A 15,414-nucleotide genomic window follows, 5' to 3' on the forward strand; every position below is an offset into this window, starting at 1 on the left:
ACGTTACAGAGATAAGTATTCCTAAATAAAATGTCTATGTTCCATAGTTTTGTAGTCTTAATTTAGCATCTACAAAAACTAAAGCAAAAGGAGACAATGCAGAAGTAAAAGCAATCATTTTATTTTTGGGTTAGCGCTTTTGCACCTGATACTGGTGCTTGTTCAGACCATCAGATTTAAAACACAAGATTTTAAATACAAAATACAATTAAAACTAATTAACTCATAGAACATCGACATAGAGAGTCAGCCTATTACAATGACAGTGTAAGAGTGTGTACATTGTCACATGACTGCAAAACGTGGAATAACTCAAGCTCAAAAGTATATATAAAAAACAAATTAAATAGTCACATACTATAAATATACAGAGTTTGCATGACTAACGAAAACATTACTGTCATAATGGACATGCTTTTAAATACAGATTCAGCCATAATACTACTACGGAAGAACATGAGGTTAGGTGGATAGTTAAATTGCATGTTGTCCATTATGACAGTAATGTTTCAGTTAGTCATATAAACTCTGTATATTTAGATTGATATGAATGGTTTACTATAGTATGTGACTAATTTGCTTTTATATATATTTTAGAGCTTCAATTATTGTTTTACAGTCATGTGACAACGCACACAACCTCTTACATTATTATTGTGATAGGATGACTCTCTATATTGATGCTGTATGAGTTAATTCATTTTAATTCTATTTTGTATTTAAAGTCTTGTGTTTTAAATCTGATGGTCTGAACAAGCACCAGTATCAGGTGTGAAAGCGCTACCCCAATAATAAAATGATTGCTTTTACTTCTGCCATGTCTCTCCTTTTGCTTTAGGTTCTGGAGATGTTTTTCTGTTTCTGCTTAAGGAGTTTATTCACAGTGGCACTTCTACTTTTCTTTGGTCTTAATTTAACAGCCAACAACTAAACCTGCTCCTTCCTCAGAATGGTTAAATAGTTCTTTTTTGCCAGATAAATGCCATATAGGAAAAAAGACCTGTCTGCCTTGGGTGACTCAGGTTTGATATAATGGACTGAGTATTAAAGAAGCCAGCTAAGGAAGAATGGAAGTGAGCAGTAGATGCTGGTGCACCAGTTCTGACATAAGGGCATTAGAGAGTACTACTGAATGACTGCCAACTGGTGGAAGAGCAGGTAATGCAGCTCTCCAGATTTGGAACTCTTGGAGAGTAAGCATACCAAGGAGTCTATGCCCACTAAAGCCAGACGTCATAGATGTATGGTATTTTGCAATTACAGTCAAACTGTCTTTAGCACAGTGGGCACTGACCACCCATTCAGATTATAACAGTAGGTGTTAGCATGCAAAATCATCCTAGCCTCTGCTGGATGATGGATACGATCTCAGGCTCTCAAACCCCTTTCCTGGTATCTTCTTATGCTGGGAGCTCAGAGAAATAATTTGTCAAAAATGGGACAGGGGCTAGTCATGGTGGTGAAGGAATAATTTAATAATCTGCTGTTTTCCTGAATCACACGTGCATGTTCAAATTCTATTATACATTTCTGAAAGGTATAAAGTAAAGAAAGTAGATATTAAAACCATGCAGTTCATTAAAGCAACAGCTTTGGATTAGCAGGAAATGACTTATCGTACATATGCTGCATCAATACGTATTCGGTCATTTTCATTTACTAATTTAATAGCTTACCTATTGGCTGCAAATTTCTGTGATATGAATCCCCCGGGGATTTGCGTGACGATGTAACCCCAAAAAAAGGAACCATGGATCATTCCAACAGTTTCCGGGTCCCAGGTGAATTCTGCCTTCTAAAATAACACCAAAGACTGAAATTGTAAAACTCACATATTTTTAAAGTAATCTAAGCAGAACTCTAGCATATTTATAATCTAACAATGTAATATTTAAACATTTTCATATCAGTAAATATAGAAACTATAGATGGACAAAGAGTTTTAATGTAATGATAAGGAATCACTGGGGAGTCTTAGAGATAAAACAGTCCTCTTTGATACCTTGATCATCAACCCTGGATACTGTAAACAAGATGCAAACTATTATCAGAGATATTTGGAATAGATGCTGCACTTACATAAAATGTATAAAGTAGAAAGTAATTTAATTTATGTATGAACAGTGCTGCATGTTACAAAAAAGTTAAAATTCCAGACAATAGTGATGCTACCTGTTATACAGGAAATATATATCTAGAACTATATTTTGAGAAATATTTAAGAACATGAAAGATTGTGATCTCTTATTTAATGTCTGCTCCATTTTCACTGTTTGACATATTGCACATTTTGAAATGATTAATTTCTGAAAGAGTATGCATAAGTTGTTTGTATGTAAATATAGTGCTGCTTTCCAGTTATGCCAACATTTGACAAAAAATTTATTTCCAAGTATGCGCTTATTTTCCACATATAAATGTCACTAGATAAGGAGGCAGCAGAATAACAAATAAGATACAAAATACACAAGTAAAAAATAACTACACAAAGACAAATACGTATTTAAGTATCATTGAGAATAACAACATCAGCATAAACACTCATTTTTTTATAATACATTTTCTCATTAAAATGGTTCTACTTTATTTTTTGCAGAAAGGCATACATTGTTATTTGCAAACAATACACGTGTTATTGTGTGTTTGAGTGCAATTGTATATTTCACTTCAGGTAGCTATAATGGTATTATATGGTGCAGTGCTTTGTATTGTGATATGACGTGGCTTGCTACAACGTATTCAGAAGTCCTTTAATGAAGTATAACGCTGCTTTTATGGCATATTATAATCTAAGAAGCAATGGTACTCAGAGGTGTATATGGTACTGTAATGTATGATTGTTATGGTCATATTAAATTATAATAAAAATTCCCTTACAGATTCAGTTGCACTGGATTGGGATTACTGCCTTCACAAAAAGTAGAAAAACTGATAATTCATTTAGAGTCTTACATCCTTTGCAATGTCATTGCTTAAATGATTATGTGTATGTGAACATAACTGTACACATTAACTTAATCTCCAGATAATGCAAACTATGCTGAGATAATGGTGCAATACTACTTATGTTGTGCAAAACAGACATTATTTTAATATAAGAAATATTCTCTATAGAGAACTCAGCACAGCTCCTCGTGGTGTCCAGCAGTGTTCCTAGAGCAGCAGAGACCAGAAAAGACAAACTTTCCAGATTCTAAGTATTTTTTTCTGCATTTTCGACTTTTTAAGCCTTTCGACTACTATTTCTGCCTGTTTTATTCTGTTATTACCTGTTTTCACTGTTTTTAATAGCTTGAATTGTTTGTTGCACTTGCTTGTTTAAGTTTTGCTTAAAAGTTAAACAACAGGCTAATACACTCAAGTGTACTAGCTTTTGATAGCAATTAGTCGAAAAACACAGCATTTATTGTATTTTCTGCCTAAAAAACTTGAAAAAAACAACAAAAATACTCTTGTTTTCCATACTTTCCTAATAGTTTGTTCCAGTGATCAGATTTTGCTGATCCCTGGACTTTGTCTTGGTTCCTGTGCTTCTCCATTTTCCTTGTTTGGTCAAGGGGAAGTTTCTTTACTCACCAGTGAGGGTGGGGAGTACTGAGCTGCCTGTTTGTCCTCAGAGGAGTGGTTTAAACCAGTAACTTGTAGTTTATTGGCCATTTTGGGTCATTTCCTGTCTTTTCCAGCCCTGCTATAGTTAATCAGGTTTAAACTATTCTCCACTCTTCAAATTTTCCCTTATAACTACCTTCCTCAAAGTATACTACTGTTCTATTTAGTGTATCCTATAACTATAAATTATCTCTACTTGACTCCCAAGTAGATTATTCTCTATCTGTATCAGTACTTATCACCTTGATACAGCACTCTTGTTACAGATAGTACCCCAAAAAAGCAAACCCCATTTCTCGGTCACCCACATTCCCCAAAACCATTTTTAAGTTTTTCCGTCTATTCCTTCTAGCATGTCGAGGGATCAGTTGCTAATGTCCTCTCCTGCTCAGCTGGTGAACCTGGGAATATTGAGGCAATGTTACAATTGCCTCATGTACACAGACAACCCTCTCCTCCTCCCACAAAACACAAATACATGCGAGAGATGCAACTATACGGCCAAACTGGAGGCTGAGCTCTCAACATAGGACTGGCAAGACCAGACAGGAGAAGAAGGTAACCACACACACTATAGACCCAGTCTCACATAATACCATCACAACCTCAAATCATACACATAAACACACAAAGACATACTAGGCTCTGATCAAAATCTACCAAAACAGCAGAGGCCACCAAAGCAGACACCCAAACAACTACCACCTCAGAACACAACACCTGCAACACATAGACCACACAGTCAGAGTGTCAAGCAGTCACAGCCCTTAAGGCCAAACACAATGCCAGACACACTAGTCATTGGTGACTCCATAGTCAGACACACTGACGTCCCGCTCACCAGACTGAGTAAGGAAAAGGTCACAATAAGCTGCCTGTCGGGTGCTAGAATCCGCCACATAACACTCAGGTCTCTCAACAGCAGGTACAAGTACGACTCAATCATTGTCCACGCTGGTGTAAACGACCTAAGACATACCTCCTTGGACTACATGAAAAGAGACATAGAGGAGCTCTCTGATTATGTAGCCCAAGCAGGTATGACCCTGACCTTGAGCAGTATCCTACCTTCACCAAGAATGATGCCACAATACAGAGATAAGATGATCAGTTTTAACAATTGGCTTAAACTCTGGTGTCATTCAAAGGGGATCCAATGTCTGTCTGCCTGGGATGACATGCTGGACAAGCCACGCTGCTTCGCAAGGGACGGCTTGCACCTGTCACCCCTGGGATTCCGGATTTTGGCAAAGGCAAGTCTCAAATTCTAAACCTACCACCCTAGAACACAACAAAGAAAAAAAACTAAGGGTAATGCTGCTCAGTGCCAGAAGTCTTAACCTCAAGATGCATGCACTCGAGGCCCTTCTCAGTATGGAGAACATCGATGTCTGTGCTGTGACAGAAACCTGGTTCAAGGCTCCTGAGAGCACCCCAGCACTATCAGGTTTTACCTCATATCATGCGTTCCGGCCCCAAAATCCGGACAATACCAAGAAAGGTGAGGGGGTATCCATATTCATCAAGGACACCCACACCTCAAGATTGGTGGCAATGCACGATGCATCGGAAACCATCCAGGTGCAATTAACCATAGGCAAGACTGCTCTGCAATTTGTAGCATGTTACAGGCCACCCTCGCAAACTCAGGAACCTCACATGGCCTTCCGGAAAACACTGCAGGGGATAAATGTATCTCCAAACACCATCATACTAGGTGACTTCAACTACCCTAATATAGACTGGGAACACTACTCAAGCCCAAACACTCTAGCCCAAAAGTTCCTGGAATTCATAAACTCAAATGCCATGGAACAACTAGTCACCATCCCCACAAGAGGAGAAAACATACTTGATCTCATTATCACGAACATGGGAGCACAATGTTCAACAGTATACCCCTCACTGGTGAGATCAGATCACAAACTAATCTCGCTGGAGGTCCTTATCCCGCCCCCACCTGAAATAAAAAAGACCACAGTAAAGAACTTCTCGAAAGCCGACTTCACACTGCTTAAGACTAGTGTGGTCTCCTTTAAACATTACTCAAACCGCTGAATCACTTACAAATGCCTTCTGCCAGCACCTGCAGGGCTGCATGGATCAGGCAATCCCAAACAAAACAAAGACTCTTTGCACCAAAGGCAAGCGTCCACTCTGGTGGACCCCAGCCATAAACAAACTCTACAACAAAAGGAGAAAGCTACTACAAGATAGAACAAAATCCTTAAAAGGAAAGACACCGCTGATCACTATAAGTAAAAAGCTAAGAGCTCTCATAAAATCATCCAAAGCTAATTTTGAGAGAAAAATAGCTAAGGACTCTAAAGACAACCATAAGGCATTCTTTAGCTATGTCAGAAACCTAGGAGGAAACTCCCAGATATGCTCAGAATTAGTCCAAAATGATGTGAAGATTACTGATCCTACAGACATTGCCAACATACTGGCTGACAGGTTCAGTGCAAACTTCTCCCCAAAGGAGAGATATCTATACCAAATGATTGTAGCCCCCCAAACATCGCTAACACCCAGGTGAGAACTGCTCTCTCCAAGGCAAAGAACACAGCTTCCATGGGACCTGATGGTGTCCCCGGCTGTGTGCACCACGAACTCAATTAAACCCACAGTTAGGACAGCTGTTTAATCTTAGTCTCACCTCCGGATACGTGCTCAGGGGTGGCGCACAGTGACTGTGGTCCCACTTCGCCTCCACCGACCCTGGAAATTACCATCCCATTAGCTTGACAAGCCTTATCTGCAAAGCCATGCAGAGGATCATAATGGATCTCATAAATAAAGACATACGGAATTTGCAGACTTTGGATCCAACCCAGTTTGGCTTTGTCAAGGATCATGCCTTTTAAACTTGGTTGACTTTTTCAAACAGTCACCAAGGCCATTGACGAGGAAAGGCAGTCCATACAGCCTACCTAGACCTGGCGAAGGCTTTCGATACAATACCCCACTCGGGTATCATTGAAAAACTCATCAACTTAAATGTAAACCCATACATTACAAGATGGGTTGCAAACTGGCTGAGTGATAGAACCCACAGGGTCAGAGTTGCTGGCGCCATGTCAGACTCAAAGCCTGTCACAAGTGGTGTCCCACAGGGCTCAGTCCTGGGCCCACTCTTGTTTGGCATCTACTTTTCTGAAGTGCAAGCAAACACAGGAGGGTTATGGCTGACAAAGTTTGCAGATGACTGCAAACTGGGTGCCGAAACACATCTGACACAGATATCCTTCAGAAGGGTCTCACAGAAACAGATAACTGGTGCCAGAGCCATGGCCTAAAGTTAAATGCCAAGAAATGCATAGTCATACCCTTCGGGAAAAACAAGGTTAAGCTACCATATAGGTGGCAATCCACTGATCACAGAAGAAGTTATCAGGGACCTGGGGACCCAGGTTGACAGTAGCCTTTCATTCCACACTCATATTGCTAAAGTAGTTAGGAAGACCTTCTACATTGCCCACCTTATCATGAAAGGATTCACATCTAGATCAAGGGAGGTCATAGTCTCCCTATACTCATCACTCATCAAACCAATGATTGAGTACAATGCCCCATTCGGAATGTATCTGACCCGACACTTGCAGCAGCTGGAGAGGCCACAAAAGTTCCTCACCAAAAGGATAAAGGGTCTCAAAAATCTGTCTTATGCTGCCCGACTGAAAGAACTCCAGCTATATTCAGTTGCTTACCGCTTGCTCAGAGGTGACCTGTGCCTGACATACAAGGCCATGTCAAACCCAGATTTGATGAACATGCTTCATCTCAAAAATCTAGATCCCTCAGAGCCACAAGAGACTTAAACCTCGACACGGTTATTAATAGGACGTGCTGGAGGGATAGATTCATCACCCAAAGACTCCCTATGCTGTGGAACAAAATCCCGGTATATGTGAGGCAGAGCACCTCGCTGGCCTTGTTCAAGAGGAATCTTAACCAATGGATGGGAGATCGCATATACACCCCAGGGGTTACCTCAGTGTCACTGCTCGACAGAGGCACAGCAAAATAAGGGGCATAGTTTCTCCAAACTAAAGGGGTGGCGTGAGCCACAAAACTATGGGCTAGGCTTGTAAATGCCCTCGGGCAGATAGCCTAGTATGAACCTATGAACCTATGAACCTAAGTCTTTCATATTAAAAAATAACAGTGTGGATTCAGTCTGGCAGATATTTTGTTAAACCATTCCATAACAGTTTTGCAGTTTCTGGGGTAATAATTCGTTATACCTTGACAGCTCTGAATGCACTACACAATGTCTCTCTATATTTGGATATAACACATATCACACAAAATACTAAAGAGCAGCAAATAAAATTATTAGAGATACATGATAGGCACATCAGTTGAACAGATCCACCCTTAGATCAAGAAGAGTATATTTTACATCTACCTGAGAAAATGTGTACTCCCTATGAAATTCATCATAAACAAAGCTTAAAAACCTTCACAAGCAATGTGGTCTCAGCTCATGCCTTTCTTCCCATTTCTTGCTAAACTTCAGGTATTGCTAAAGATGCTACTTACGAAATTATGAAGGCAAATTATTTTCAAGAAATAATGCTTAGGTCTAAGTATCACTTCTAAGTTGCACTACATAAACGGCATGTGTAGGTTTAAATGAACATATTATTATCTCTTTTCCAAATATGATGCCTTCACTCCTTGCTGAACCTTCAGTGAACACAAATATACAATACTTCATGAAACAACAGCAATAATGCTCCTTCATAAATGCAGATTGATTGGCCAAGTGTTGGAGTTGGGAAAAAGATATCTGACAAAGGGTCACTGATGCAAAGCCTCTTTCTAATAGGTTCATAGGTTTTTACTAAGCTAGCTACCCTTGAGGACCATTTTAAGCCTAGCCAAATTTTCTAATTGTGCTCAAATAAACCTACCCTATTTGGTTAAACATTGGCCTTACTCATCCCATGGTCAACAAATATACATTACCCCTAATTAAAATAACTGGGATCATACCATAGATAATTTGAGGTGACCCATCCATGGGATAAAAAATGTAAGAGCTGTCTTTGTCCATTAGTAGTTCAAGGGCAGTCCTGTGGTAAAATTTGTATTTCCAATCTATAGATCCAAGTTATGCTTGAGTATGGAGGGGGAAGAACTTTGTTTTATATGGATGGGGAATCTGGTCCAGAACAGAGATGAATGACTTTATAGAAAAGATTGAGTTATACACAATAAAGAAACTCAAATGATCCACACTTTAATGCAGACATTTTGAAATACAAATTTATTAAAAGAGTAAATATAAAACAAGGCTGCAGGAATATGAATTAAGGCTGCAGAATGCAAGTTATGACAACCGTTTTGCCCAAACCTACTGAAGATAACAGGTGAAGTAAACAATGCAGCCAAAAATAACATATTGAAATACCTGTGATGAAATCGTTGGATGATATAGAGAACTGATGTAAGGGACAGAAGTGACAGAAAGAGAACAAATAATTACAAAACAAAGAGGCAATTAGAAATACATAGAATCATCTAAAAGAGGGGTGATAAGGAATGGATCATAGGATCAGAGGATTATAAGAAGTTACTAGGCTATTGGCCCAGAGGGACTTATAAGCCTAGCCAAGAGTTTAGCTCATGTTTAGAAAAGTCAGCACCCAAAGCCCCTGTCCAGGAAGGACACAGGTGGAATCCCAGGGGTGTATTTTCTGTTTCCCATCCATTTATCCAGGTAGCGCTTAAAAAAGGGTAATGAGGTGCTTTGATTGACATGGAGAGAGAGTCTATTCCACATATGGGGGAATCTCTGGGACACAAATCTGTCCCACCATCAAGTCCTATTGATGTTATAGACCAGGTTGAGTTCACGTGCAGGTTACTCGAGTGGAGCTTGACTTGCGGATATGCAGCAGTCTCATCAAGGCGGGGTCTGAGATGGCTTTGTATGCCAGACAGAGGTCACCTCTGAGGAGTCTGCATGAAACTGAGTAGAGGGACAGGGCTTTAAGCCTATCTGTGTAGGTAAGAGGCCCTGGACTCTCTTGGTGAGGAACCTCTGTGGTCTCTTCAGCTGCTGCCATGTGCTTTGTGAGGTACATGCCGAAGGGGACATTGTACTCAGTAATTGGCCTTATAAAGGAAGAATACAGGGATTTTATGACCTCCTTATCCCTGGATAAGATACCATTACTTATGAGGTGGGCCATGTAGAAAGCTTTCTGTACAACAGAAACAACATGGTGGTCAAAAGTCAGGTTGCTATCAACCTGGGTGCCCAAATCCCTCATGACTGATTTGTGCATAGGACATTGTTATTAATATGATAATATGTGGGGACGTCACTCTCCCTGAAGGGGATGATGACACATTTTTTGGCATTCAGCTTGAGGCCATGTCTCTGGCACCAGTCATTTATTTAGCTGAGACCCTCTTGGAAGGCGTCCACATCACTTGGGGAATTGATGACCATGCCCAGCTTGCAGTCATCTGCAAACTTGGTCAGTCATAGCCTACTGGTTTTGGCCTGCCCTCAGAGAAGTATATTCCAAATAACAGATGCCCCAAGACCAATCCATGGGGTATCCCATCATTACGGGTCTACTGCTTGAGGTGGCTTCCCCTATTTTGATTAGGTGGGTTATATCAGTGAGCCAGTTTGCTATCCATCTGGTAACATATGGATCGATGCCTAATTAAGAGAGTTTATCTATTATACCCAGGTGAGGATTAGTGTCAAAGGATTTTGCCAGGTCAAGGTAGGTGGTGTGCACTGTCTTCCCCTCATCCATGGCTTTGGTGCCTGTCTCAAAGAAGTTGACCAGATTTAATAGACATGACCTCCCCTTTAGAAAGCCAAACTGTGTGGGGTCAAGTGTCTGGAGCTCACCAATGTCCTTGTTAATGAGGTCCATGATAATCCATTCCATGGCCTTGCAGATCAGGCCAGTTAGGCTGATGGGTCTATAATTTTCCTTATTGGTGGACGATCCACCTTTGTGCAAAGGGATGACAGTGGTTGTACTCCACTCAGCTGGGACAAAGCTGGTACTCAGGCTTTGGTTGAATAGGGTGCCTAATGGTGCTGCAGGTTTATGCCTGAGTTCATGTAGGATGCGACCTGGGATGCTATCATGCCCCAAGGAGGCTGTATTTCTTGCATTTGAGAAGACAGTGATGACCTGTTCCTTAGAGATAAGGAGAGGGAGCAGGTACTTTGTATGTCCTGATTTACTGATGGGGGTGACAGACGGGTGAAGTTTTCGTTAAATCTGTCAGCCAGTAGGTTGGCTATATCTACAGCATTTGTGTATGTGGTGTCCTTGACCACCAGTTCTGAACAGATCTGGGTGCTTCCTTTGAGATTGCAGAGGTATGTGAAGAAGGCTTTATGATTGTTTCTAGTAGATGTGGCCAATTTGGACTCGAAGTTGGCTTTAGATGATTTCACTAGTGCTCTTATTTGCTTGCTCAGGCTAAGGAGAGATTACTTCCAATTGGGCACCTGCTCCTTTTTGTCCTGGACAGCAATTGTTTTCCTTTTGTTATATAGTTTTTTTATTTCAGATGTCCACCAGACAGGTTTACTCTTCCTTGCGGAGAATGATTTTGTCCTGTCAGGTATTCCTGACTCCATACATCTGTATAAATGCTGGCATAGTACTTTGGTGTAGATTTGGACATTGGTGCCAGTTCCTACAGAGGGGGAGGAAGCTATGAAGCTGTTTATACCATTCCTTAGGAGGTTGTAATCAGCTTTTGAGTAGTTTATTTGTTTGACCCTAGCTAGAGAGAGGTCAGGGGAGATGGTGACTTCAAAAGTGACCACTTTATGGTCAGATCTTACCAGGGAGGGTAATACTGTAGGGGTGCTGCAGTGGTTACTCATGTTGGTTAATACAAAGTCCAAGATAGTATCACCTCTTGTGGGGGTATTGACTAGCTGTTCCAAGGCATTTGCATTGATAAAATTGAGGTATCTCTGGGCATTTGTGTTTTGGCATGAGTAGTTTGTCCAGTCTGTGGTTGGGTAGTTAAAGTCACCCAGGATCAAGGTAAAGGGTTGAATCTTGATGGATTGAAAAAGGTCCAGATAGGTGGAGTGGGCATCTTGAGTCAAATTTGGGGGCCTGTAGCTAGCTATGATTTGAATAGGTGCCTTGTCAATGGTTAACTTCACCTGTAGTGTCTCCTGTGCATCATACTGTTTGACCCACCTGGAGGTATGTGTGTCTTTAATATATATTGACACTCCACCTCCTTTGGCTTTGCTGCCCACAGTTTGGGATTTGAATGTATGATAGGATGAGAAACCAGATAAGGCTGGGATGCTGTAGCTTTGAACCAGGTTTCTCTGACTGCACAAATGTCAGCATCTTTCAGGGTTAAGAATGCTTGCAATGAGTGGAGTTTCATGTTTAGACTCCTAGCGTTTGGCAGCATGACCTTTAATTTGCATTTTGTTGATATTTTTGTGTTGGTAGTATGGGCCTCATGACTTTTCCTAAAAAAGGCACTATGGGGGAGGCAAGGGTCTTTGCCCGAAGCCTGAAGCGCAAGTCAGACAGATGCCGGCCATCTCTAGCAAAGCATCATGATCTGTTGATCATATCTTCCCAGGCTGTCAGGTAATGGATCCCCCTGGAATGACATCTGAAACTAAGCCATTTCTTAAAGTCAGTCATTTTGTTTGTATTGAGGCATCATTCTGGGTGATGGCAGAATGCTGCTTAAGGCTAGGGATATACTTGCCTGGGACACATACTCAACGAGCTCAATCATGTTTGTCTTCATATAGTCCAGGGAGGTGCATCTTAAGTCATTCACGCCAACATGGACAATAACAGAATCATAACAGTACCTGTTGTTGAGAGACTTGAGTGTGTGTGTGATATGACAGATTCTGGCACCTGACAAACAACTAACTGTGACTTACTCCTTATCCAGCCTGGTGAGAGGTACAACTGTGTGTCTCACAATGGAGTCTCCTATGACTAATATGTTGGGATTATGGTTAGGCCTTAGTGGTTGTGAGACACAGGTGTGTGGACTATGCATGGTATGTGGTATGGAGGGTTGTGGAGTTTGCGTGTTTTTTTTGCCTCCGAGGTCTCCTTTATCTGGGTTTCTTTTTGTTGACAACCATTGCATATATATCGGTGTGTGTTGTATAACTGTGGGTGATGTTTGAGGTTTAGTGATTGCATTGACAATCTTCTCAGTGCCAGATATACTGGCTTGTGAGGGAGGCAGCATAAACTCTATGTTTTTAATGTATTCGCATCTCTCACAAACTGTGTCCCTAGGTGGTAGTAGTAGATGGTTGTCTGTGCACATAGAAAACAAGTCACGGCACATGAAATCAAGGTACCAACAAGAAAACAAATTAGATGAGATTTGGAAAAATATTATCTGCAATTAAATAAGAATCATTTACTTATGCATGCTGTGCAGCAAGTTGTAACTTCAGAGGAACTTCTTGAGTAATGTGAATTTTAAAAGAATAATTTGCTAGGGACTGTGCAAAAATCATAAATGAGGTTCAGTCTGGTAAGAGGGATAATGGCTGCACCCCCAGACTTGGCCTGCACAGCCGATACATCCATGTTACATTTTGCTGTTATGCTTAGACTTCTACAGAAATACAGATTACAGCAAAGACTGATAAGACTGGCAATGGGTAGAAACGGAATGAAGGTTTTCGCAGTGCACAGCCAAATATTTTCATCGGTTGATAGCTATTATCAGTCCTTATTCACATTTACTCATTGCAGTTTTTTACTCTGTCCATTTGTTGTTCTTTTTAACCAGTAAAGACAAGGAAAATACCTTTGCTAAGAAGATATGTATGCACATGATCAGGTCCTTAACATTTATTATTCAAAATCCATCCATCCATCCACAACACCTTTTCCCATTTTGCACATGGGGTCAGGGTGTCACTTCCACAGTGACAATCATCTTGAGCCAAGGTTTACACCAGTGGGTGGCTAGCCCTGTCACAGTAGTTCATTTGCCCCCCTCACTCATGCACACACTTTCACTTACAGCCAATTTACAGTGTCCAATCCACCTATTGCATGTCTTTGGAATGTGGGAGGAAACTGGAGCACCTGGAGGAAACCCACATGACTGCAGAGAGGACATTAGGAATCCGCACATAAGGCAACCCAGCTGAGAATCGAACCAGAGAACCTCTTGCTGTGAGGCGACAACGCTAAAAACTGCACCTGCACCACTGCAGCCACAACTTGTTTTTTTTATCCAAAATGGTGAATACAAAATGAAAACATCCAATATTTAGCTCAAGCGATTGTTTGTATTTCAAATGTAATGGATTTGAATAGTGTTATTTTTATAAGAAAATAAACTAACATGTTAATGCAACAGATGATCATAAAGGAGCGTGTCTTATTTGTTTGCTCTCCATCATTTTGTGTTGTAACAAATAAGATCTAGTATGAAATTTACACCTTTCCGGTTTACCCCCAGCCCTCTATTTACTTGAACCTGGAATATTGCATTTGTAAACTGGAAAGGGGTAAACTTCACACTACATCTCCACTTACAGTGGCTGTCCTTTCAGACAGAAGCTTCATTATCTAATCTAAACAATATTTGTTTTGTCACAAGCATTAATTATAGTAAAAGACTTATTTTAACAGCAGAAGTCTGCAAGTTTTGTTGCCTCTGCCTTCTTGCTATGCTTTTTATTGAATTTAAATTTATTCATACATATTATGATTTATTTTTGATATATAACTGTTTTTCCTCAAAGTGCACTGTTTCTTTTTGACATTTGTTTTTCATTCAAAGTATATTTTGGATGTTGAGGAAATATAACTAATTAGAAATAGTTGAGTAATGATAGACTTATAACAGTTTAGTTGATTTCAAGTCAGTGTAGGGCAGCATGTTGAAGCTTGTTACAATGAAGAAGTGTCAGAAAGCTACAATTAAATCAGAAGATGGCCAGCAATGACACAGAGGAAAATCAAACGTCTAGGCTCAATTATTTTTATAGTATGTGGTAACCTTGGGGTTGGTTTAATAGCAAGAGACAGAGAAGTGTCTATGCCAGATAGGGTTTTTATAATCTACAATAGGAGACGTGCAGGTCAGTTTCTGTCTTTTTTCTGTCTTTTGATGAATATTTTATTGTACACTTCACTGGCATTTTTTCATCTAGGATTTAATGACTAGTGTGTCCCCAAAAAAAAAAAACTGCTCATCCATTTTAACGTGATGAAAGAAATTATTTAAATGTTGCACACATCATACATTTGAACTTGTAATGATAAACATTGAAGCTTTATTTGAAATAAGCTGTTAAAAATATAGGCTGATGTGTTGGATTCTGTTTCCATGGTCTGAGAGTGCCTTGGCAACCAAAGCATATAAGAATAAACGTGATAATAGAGGAAGGTAGAAGTACAAAAGCTGACATATAAAGCAAGCTGGCATGCGACATCAGTGATGATAACGTATTTTTCTCAGACTCACATATAGCTGCTCCTTGTAATTTTGTTAAGCTCTTCACGGGTCAGGCCCTACATAGCAAGTTCAAGTGTTTCAGGTGTACTCAAAAATGAAACAGCAATACCTTAGTACAGTCACATGACAGTGTAATGTTGATTTATCTGAATAAGATGTGAAAATTCATGGTATACCTTGGGTCAGTCATGCTCCTCCGTCCATATTTATTACACAGTATACTTTTACTAATTTGTCTAATAGGACATGGTTACTGGTACTACCTGCTAATGTCTCAGATGAATTGATGAAAACAAAATTAATTCCAAAGAGTTCACA

The 15,414-nt window shown here is 40.1% G+C and overlaps 1 protein-coding gene across 1 annotated transcript in view; it reads right to left on the minus strand.

Annotated features, from left to right (window-relative positions):
- SLC17A7 (solute carrier family 17 member 7) overlaps positions 1–15,414 on the minus strand; it is a 741,037-nt gene that overhangs the window by 385,351 nt on the left and 340,272 nt on the right. Inside the window, exon 3 of the mRNA XM_044059515.1 lies at positions 1,677–1,795. Within this exon, the coding sequence (XP_043915450.1) occupies positions 1,677–1,795 (119 nt within the window). The remainder of the gene's footprint in view (positions 1–1,676; positions 1,796–15,414) is intronic.

This window comes from Protopterus annectens, chromosome 17.part0 (assembly GCF_019279795.1).
Source record: "Protopterus annectens isolate FY-2018-M chromosome 17.part0, PAN1.0, whole genome shotgun sequence".
Classification (NCBI taxonomy): Eukaryota; Metazoa; Chordata; order Ceratodontiformes; family Protopteridae; genus Protopterus; species Protopterus annectens.